The sequence below is a fragment of the Orycteropus afer genome, unplaced genomic scaffold (assembly GCF_000298275.1).
Source record: "Orycteropus afer afer isolate SDZICR_OR568_19922 unplaced genomic scaffold, OryAfe1.0 scaffold00440, whole genome shotgun sequence".
In the NCBI taxonomy this organism is placed as follows: Eukaryota; Metazoa; Chordata; class Mammalia; order Tubulidentata; family Orycteropodidae; genus Orycteropus; species Orycteropus afer.
The window spans coordinates 1,111,133-1,119,717 of NW_006922027.1; the positions used below are offsets into that span (position 1 = coordinate 1,111,133).

Sequence of the window (8,585 nt, forward strand, 5' to 3'; positions counted from 1 at the left end):
TTTTGAACTTAAGTCTTTCCTCCTCAGTTCTATAAACAAAATTTTATACCAAATTAATGATTTTCAAGTGACTTTAAGAAATTGTTTCCTTTCTAGAAAGAGATGAGATTTTCCCTGAACCACTCATTTGTCCTTTACAAGAATGTGGCATTGTAGCTTATCCTGACACCATAAAGAGAATAAAATCCAACTGGGAATATTTGTCTTGGACAACTTTTGTCTCTTGAAAAGATTTCAGAGGCAAACTTGTCAGTTTCTGCCCTTTACAGGGAGCCTGTGAATCTCACAAGACTCCTGCTTCCGCAGGCCTGAGCACCACCAGGCCTGTGGATTCTGAGCTCCCTCCTGCTTTGGCCACTCGGGGCACTCTCTTGGTCTTCTTCCAGGTGGAGCTGGAAAGGTCCATGGCCTTGTCCTCCAGGCTGTACTCTGGGATTGCTTTACCCGAGCTACTCTGATGCCCTTCCTGACTTGGACTGGAATCTCCTTGGGGAGGGTGAGAGCCCCAGAGTCCTGTCCACTTTTCTTCACTTCCTGGTTTACTTTTCATCTCTGTGGATGTTTTATGCATCTCTTGTGAAAAAATAAAAATAAACATATTTCAAGCCAGCCATTGACTAAACTTACTTCTTTTAATCTTTGTTCTCTAAAACTCATTAGAATTGTTCTCATCAGTACCTGTCTCCCCACCTGCATGGGCACTCATGAAAAACCAGCATCTGCCAGTGGATGCTGTCAGCAAAGGCACTTTGGATGACACAGTGGCTTTATTTATTTTAAAATTAGTTGTCAACACTGTAAAATCAGAAGTAGACCCAGACCTCCTCCAGCCTCTCTTGAAAAGTTAGAATGTCAACACTGGTCATATTTTCTCATGTGGCTCATGCTGGGGCCAAGTGAACAGCTTCATGAGCACCCTTCTTCCTTCTTTGCAAGACTCTTGAGCTAGGGTAATTTCAGATAAAAATTCTCTCTCTAGTGTCTTCAATATTGGAGGGCAGAGTCAAGATCATATTTATTATTGGTATCTCCTGTCCCCAGCATGTTAATATTATCTAGTACTGAATCAGCCTCCAACTCATAGTGACCTCACACACAGTAGAAGAATAAAGCTGCCTGGTCCTGTATCATCCCCATGTTTGGTTACAGATCAAACTATTGTAATCCATAGGGTTTTCATTAGCTGATTTTTTGAAGTAGATCACCAGGCCTTTCTTCCTAGTCCATCTTAGTATGGAAGATCCACTGAAACCTGTTCAGCTTCATAGCAACACACAAACGTCCACTGGTAGATGAATACTGGCTATGTTGGAGGTATATTGGCCGGGAATCAGATTTGTCTCCTGGATGAAATGCAAAAATCTACTACTGAACCACCACTGCCTCCTCAGAACATTTATACTGTACAAAACAAACAAACAAACCAAAAAACTAAACTCACTGCTGTGGAGTAGGATCTAACTCATAGCAACCCCTCTTTGGGTTTCCAAGGCAGTATCACTATAGAAATAGATTGCCCAACTTTCCTTCCAAGGAGTGGCTGGTGGTTTTGAACCTCCAGCCTTTTGGTTAGCAGTCACATGCTTTAGGCACAATGCCACCAGAGCTCCCTTTGTACTGTATAGCTGCCAAAAATTTGTAGTGACACCAAACATTTTGTATACACATTTCACAAAATGCAAGTAGATCACATCTCTCTTAAGTCCCTAATACATATTCACCAACATGAATAGCCATATGTGACCTTTCCACACAGTCTTCACAGCATTGATGAAAATATAAGGCAATTTTCCAGATACTCCATGCTTGCGATTAATTAAAATCTGATTAAACATTCTGGGCCTGAATCTACATGAATATATATCATGTGCCTATATATCATTTTGCCTCAGTGACTGGCCTGCCCTAAGGTAGGAGCCACCACAACTCCACTCCCATTTGTTCTGATCAGCCACCTCACACAGGGCCCCTCTTTTCACTCAGCAGCCAGGGTGTGCAGGATCCAGCCAAGCTGCCCTTGGATGAATTGATGACGGACTCAGGAAGTGGAAGAGAATGTCGCACCATGGCTCCATAAAGCCCATATTCAGCCATCACACTGCTACCACCCCAGCACTTCTTCTGCTTCCTCCACTTGGCCCTCCGGTTTTGAAACCAAACCTGGTGTGAAACAGCAGGGGAAGCAGAAGGGATACACAGGAAAAGACACCATGAGGGGATGCCTTACACGTGAGATTCTTCTAAAGATGGCCAGCTACCCAGTCAGATAGAGCTTCTAGATTTGAGACTGTTCCCACCACTTGCTCAAAACCACAGGGGCTGTATTGTGGGGATAATGCACAAGGTTTTCCATAGTGTAAGACACTGAAAATCAAATAACAGTCTCTTTATCATACATTGTACAAAAAGGCAGACTGTAATATATAATAGTTTTTCTCTTTTATTGGAAAGAAGTCACTGGATAATAGCTCTTTCCAATCTCAGTTGTTGGCTTGCTGGAAATTTCTCATGAAAAAATGTATCTTAATACAGAAGTATTATGGAAGACATTTAGCTGTTAATAAGTTAGTGGCATATCTTCTGACCTCAAGAAATGTCCAAGATTTGATGTTAAGTGTGAAACCATGTGAGATATTAACTTACATGAAACCTTTTCATAAAAACAAAGCAAAATCAAAGTGTGTATGTGAGAGTATATATATATAACTTGGGATATATAGATACACTCTCACATAAACATCTTGGATTTGGGATATGTATAATGGGTCATATATATATTATGGGAGCTCTGGTGGCATAGTGCCTAAGGCATTTGACTGCTAACTAGAAGGCTGGTGGTTCAAACCCACCAGCCCCTCCTTGGAAGGAAGGTTGAGCAATCTACTTCTGTAATGATAGTGTCTTGGAAACCCAAAGTGGGGTCTCTATGAGTCAGATCTGACTCAATGATAGTAAGTTTGGTGTGTTTACATATATTATACTTTTTTGCAGATATGACATGAAGACAGTGTGTATAGGGAGGTCCCATCAAGTGACTTAACGTTAGTTTCTTTGAAGGTTGGAGGTGGATAATCATTATTTTCATTAATACTTTTTTTTTTTTTTTTTTTTTTTCTAGTTGTCCCTCACCCATTACTGTGTAATTGTAAAGGATGTAATGAAAGGAAGACAGGCTAAAAGTGACCAGGATATCCTCCTGAAGTACTTATGTGGAGGCCCCATGTTGTGGGGCCTTAGAATAAGTGACCATCAGTTTGCAAGTGGTTAGGAATGTTCTGGGTATCTGGAAGTGGCTGTGACTGAATTCACTGTGTGTGGGAACAGCAGCCCAGTGGTCTCTGAGGTGTCTCTGGAAAGAAAGGACCATGTGTACCTGTACTTGGTCTTCAGGGAGCTTGGTTTTCACTGCCAGTGTTTCCTGAGTGTATACGTTGAGGTAATGGGCCTTGCTGAATGCCTTCTCCAGCTCTTCCAGCTGGTGGGCAGTGAAAACTCTTCTGCAAGGAGGCCCAGACATAAGCATATGCATGCATCCACAGGGGCAGCCTGGTCTTCTCAGTTTCAGAAGAGGACTGCTCCTGCCTCTCCATTCACACATCCCAAAAGATGAGCTTGGTTTAAATGACCACCCCACCTCTTCCTCTTTTGGCCTTGAGCAATTACATTCTGGAAAATCCATAAATTGGGCTCAGACAAAACAGTGCTTGAGCTCTTTTTCCTCCTCAATAAATTCCATCAAATCAGTCTAAGAAAAACCATTTTAAAAACCTACAAAATTAGGTATTGAAAATGCTGCAAAGATTGTTTTGAACCCTCTGGAAAAAGCATAGTTATGTTCCCAAATTGTCACTGTGCCCTTCCCACTGCCAACCAGGAGTCACTGGGCCTGTCATGACCCAGGACTATGAACTCTCAACACTGGCCCCATAAGCACTGGCAGCTGTATCACAAGGAAAGGCAGTCAGAAGACGGCCTGACACTGTACCTGTGCCTCTGTTTCTTAGTCTTTCCTGATGTGCTGAGTGCCTTTAGGTCACTCCTGTCTTCAGACGGGATATCCTTATCTGTTACCACAAGGAGAGAAGAAATTATAAAGGTGAATTTAGTTTCATATTTTAATATGTATTTATGAACCTGTGTGGAAATGTGATTATGTAACAATAAAAGGTAACATTTTTACCACTTACTATGTTCCTGACTAAGAGCTCTAGTAGTATAATGGCTAAGGCATTTGGCTGCTAACCAAATGACTGGTAGTTCGAACCTACCAGCTGCTCCATGGAAGAAAAATGAGGCAGTCAGCTTCTGTAAAAATGTACAGCCTTAGAAACCCAACAGGGTTACTGTGAGTTGGAATTGAATCAATGGTAGTGAGGTTTTGTGTTGCTGTTATGTTTTTGACAGTGTGCTTTAGCATTGTCCATGCATTATCTCAAATATTCCTCACAAAATGAAGTAGAAACTTCAAAATAGCTGTTATTATTGTCCTGTTTTTACAAATGAGGAAACAGAAGTACAGACATGTTAAATAATTTGCCCAAGTGCTTACAGGTCATAAATTATTGAAGTTGGGATTCAAACTCCAGACTGTGATGCCAAAGCCACTTAGCCACTAATTATATTTCTGACCCCCACAGCATACAAACTAATCATATTCCCTCTGTTCCAACTTCCTCATTTCCTATACCAGTGTTTCTCAAAAGGAGAGATAAGGTTTGTGACATCAGAATCACTGTCAGAACTTCACCCCTGTCCTGATGTACCAATTCAGAATCTATAGAGGTAGATGCCAGGAAACTCATTGTAACAAGGCTGCCCAAGTGATTCATATGCACTTTAAAAATCAAGAACCAATACATTATGTTTGTATTTTCATATATATTATATCAAAAGATCCATGGGAAGAAAGATTAGAAGGTTCATTGCTCAAAAGTATACTTGCCTCAAAATATTATAAAAGAATGAGTAACAGAAAAGATAATAATAGAATCATATTAGTTTTACTCCTACATTAATTAGTTCAACTGAAAATTGTATGTTTGAACTATAATATTATATGTACATTTTACCAAATACGGTAGACTTCAGCCACACGTGGCCACAGAGTATATGAGATGTGATTAGTCCTAATTGAGATCTGATGTAACTGTGAAATACTCAGCAGATTTAGGAGATTTAGTTTCAAAAAATGTTCCTAGATGAGACAAGGGGTTAAGCACTTAACTATTAGCAGAAAAGTTGGTGATTCAAACCCACCCAGAAGTGCCTCAGAAGACAGGCGTAGCAATCTGCTTCTGAAAGGTCACAGCCTTGAAAACCTTATGTTGTTGTTGTTGTTATGTGCCGTCGAGTCAAACCCGACTCATAGCGACCCCTTCTTGGGTTTCCGAGGCAGTATCACTACGGAAGTAGGATTGCCCAACCTTCCTTCTGAGGAGTGGCTGGTGGGTTTGAACCGCCAGCCGTCTGGTTAGCAGGCAAGTATCTTAGCCACTATGCTACCAGAGCTCCCTTATGGAGTAGTTCTATTCTGTATACATAGGGTCTCCATGAGTCAGAATCAACTGAACAGCAACTAACAACAACAACAGAACAAAAAAAATAATGCAAAATATCTTGGCATTTTTTTTACTGATTATATGTGAAAATAATATTTAAATATATTGGATTAAATTTAAAAAATAGTGTTGTTGTTGTTGTTGTTTGCCATCGAGTCGGCCCCAACTCATAGCGACCCCTTCTTGGGTTTCCGAGGCAGTATCACTACGGAAGTAGGAATGCCCAACCTTCCTTCTGAGGAGTGTCTGGTGGGTTTGAACCGCCAGCCTTCTGGTTAGCAGTCAAGTGCCTTACCCACTATGTTACCAGAGCTCCTAAAAAATAGTGTTAATCCCTCCCATTTCTTTTTGACTTTTGAGTGGTCTATGAGATGTGTCTGCATTACACACATAACTCACAGGATATTTCTATTGGACACCATTGCTCTATATCTTCCAGCAGTGTCTCCACAGACTAGCACTCAGTTGAATTTTACTTTTTATTTTATCAGCAGCCACAGAAGAAAGAATGGATCCTATGAAGGTGTTTTCTACGTTTTTAGTGAAGCAACTAGAAGAGGGTTTCATTTTACCTTATGTGGTAGTTAAGGTTATGTGTCAACTTGGTTGGGCCTGGTTTTGAGAGGCTGGGAATTTAATGTAGTTATTCCCCACGATGAGATTGGTAATCAAGTCCATGGTGGAATCTGCTGTGAGAAGCTGAATAGCTGCTTTAGGGATGTGGTTTGCTTCTGGTATATAAGGAGAAGCTTTAGGAATGGTCTGCAGCTTTTAACATGCTTGAATCCTGCATGTAGCAGAGTCTTCACTTAACAGCCTGCCATGTTTCCCACCAATCTTGTGATTGTCTCTGGATTTGAACTAGTAGCCTGCCATGTTATGTGGTAATATTGGAACTGTGCCATTGCTTTTGTCAACCTAGGGTTTGTCAGCCTCAGCCAGCAGCCAGCAGCTGCCTGAGTGAAGAAACACCTCTAGCTCCAGTAGGCCAGCAGCTAGAAGCAGAGCTTTCACCCAGCCCCTAGTGCTGGCACTTTGAGCTTAGACTTCTGACCTCCAAAATGGCAAGAGAATAAACTCCTATTTGTTAAAACCACCCATTGCGGTATTTTCTGTTAGAGCAGCACAAAGTAACTAAAACACCTTATTACAGACTTCTGAAATAAATCTTTTCAAAGCTCAAAACTGAGAACCTGCCTGCTATGGACCTCCTTTCATTATTAGTGAGGCTCAGAATATTCTGATACATCCCTTTTTGCTTCACTTTTCAGTTCTCGGTTCTATTACATACAGTTTTCCTCAGCCACGTTTTCTTGTGTAGTTCTTTTTTTCATTTCCCTACACCACACACTTCTCCATTTATTGGCCCTGCCCTTTGTAGAATTTCATTGTTTCATTGCTTCTTTCTCTTCCACCATAATCCACCTCAACTTCTTTGTGGATATAGGTGAGAAGCAAACAAAAGTCTAACTACAATGAAACTGGCGAGGTCACATCCTTTCCCACACTGTTTGGGTGAATGCGCAGAGAGAAGCATGATACTCAGGGACACTGTTTTCAGCACGCCCAGAAGACGGACAGCTCCAAGGCCCGAAATAGGTTCATTAGCCAAGGATTTCTCAAGTGATTCACTCAGCTGGCCTTTGAGAGATCACTGAGTACCAGGTTCTGTGTTACTGGTGACCAACCCAACCCCACGCCTTTCCAATCCACGCGGTTTCCGGAATCCGGAGGTTTGCGCTGGGGTGCTCAGGAAAGGCCATCTGGAGACGGTTGCTGAGTCCCCAGGACCCTCCCCCACCCCCACTTCTACCCCTGTAGGCTCAGAACTGCAGTGCTGCAGCCGCAGGTTCCCGCAGGGGAGGCAGGATCTGAGATCCAGCAAGGGGCAGGGGCGCAGAGGCAAAGACTGGGCTGAGCATTGCTGCAAAGATACACCTCCTTTGACTGGACCCCACTAGGAGGTCCCGTTTCCCCTTAGGTCTGGGGTGGGGCACAGTGGGGGATGCCATGTTACCTCTGCGCGCCTGAGGCTCAGGGGAATAGTGGCAGGAGCAGGACGCGTGGGTCTTGTTACCGGATACCGAGACGCTCTCGCTGCGTTTCTCGCTGTGGAGCTGGGGCGGCGCGTCAAGACGGTGCGACCGAGTGGTGGGCTCTGGGACTCCCGGCGACAGGAACGGCAAGTCGGCTAAAAGCAAGCAGGGTGTCCGAGAGGCCGCGGGCGGCTGCGGGCCAAAGCAGCAGAGGAGGCTCAGCCCCAGTAGGAGGGCACCGCCCACCAGGCAGGAGCCACTGAGCCCCAGGCCTGGGAAAAGTGTGTTGGCGGGTTCCTTGTAACCAGATTTCAGTCCCGGACTGGAGGGCGCCGGCAGCTCCGCGTCCAAGCCCAGCAGGTTAGTGATAGCAAAGCCATGAGGGCGCGGGCCAGGAAGGACCCCGACTGTCACCCACGCCCTGCTCCAGGCCTGCCGGTCGGAAAGTTCATCTCGCCGAGTCATGGCTTCTCAGCCAGTTAGGTGCGACCTCCTCCATGTCTCCTTTGCGGAGGGGACCCAACTCAGGACACTTTATACTACTGGGCGCCCCTTCGGTTGCGGAAGGTCCAGAGGGCTCCAATCAGAGTGGCACGGGCTCGTCACTACTCTAGACCCCACGAGATGCGGACGCCACCCGTTTCCCTCCCCTTGATCGCTCTCGCAGCAGCACCCGTCTCAACACTTCAGTAGCTGTCACTCCACTCCAAACCTCTTCAATTCTTGGGGCAAAGAAAGGAGGGAGAGACATCGACCTCGCTGTCTGCCAGGCCTTCTAAAGCAGCGGGTTCCAGACCCCAGAGCGGTCTTCCTTTCCCTTCCAGCTGGGTTGAAAGCCCAGCTCCCAGCCGCGCTGAAGCCACCATGACATGACTCAATCGTCCATTAAGATTCCAATTCCTAGCCACTCCCGTACCCCGACCATCAACACGAACCCTGCCAGCCCTCCAGTTCCACTGCTGGGACCAAAAAGACCTTTCTCTAGGATCCT

The 8,585-nt window shown here is 44.4% G+C and overlaps 1 protein-coding gene across 1 annotated transcript; it reads right to left on the reverse strand.

Annotated features, from left to right (window-relative positions):
• Positions 1–283: 283 nt before the first annotated feature.
• VSX1 (visual system homeobox 1) lies at positions 284–8,059 on the reverse strand. The gene is made up of 5 exons (XM_007954182.2): positions 7,636–8,059; positions 3,986–4,064; positions 3,374–3,497; positions 1,980–2,160; positions 284–573 (listed from the first exon to the last, which is right to left on the reverse strand). Exons 1-5 carry the CDS (start codon positions 8,057–8,059, stop codon positions 284–286), a joined length of 1,098 nt encoding a protein of 365 aa, XP_007952373.2.
• Between the last annotated feature and the right edge of the window lie 526 nt (positions 8,060–8,585).

Excerpts from the sequence above, each read along its gene's own strand:
- VSX1 (XM_007954182.2), bottom strand. The coding sequence starts at position 8,059 with ATGACTCGGCGAGATGAACTTTCCGACCGGCAGGCCTGGAGCAGGGCG. Across the intron at positions 4,065-7,635 it reads CGAGAGCGTCTCGGTATCCG|ATAAGGATATCCCGTCTGAA; the intron begins GTAACAAGACCC and ends TTGTGGTAACAG. Across the intron at positions 574-1,979 it reads CTGCACACCCTGGCTGCTGA|AGATGCATAAAACATCCACA; the intron begins GTGAAAAGAGGG and ends TTTTTTCACAAG.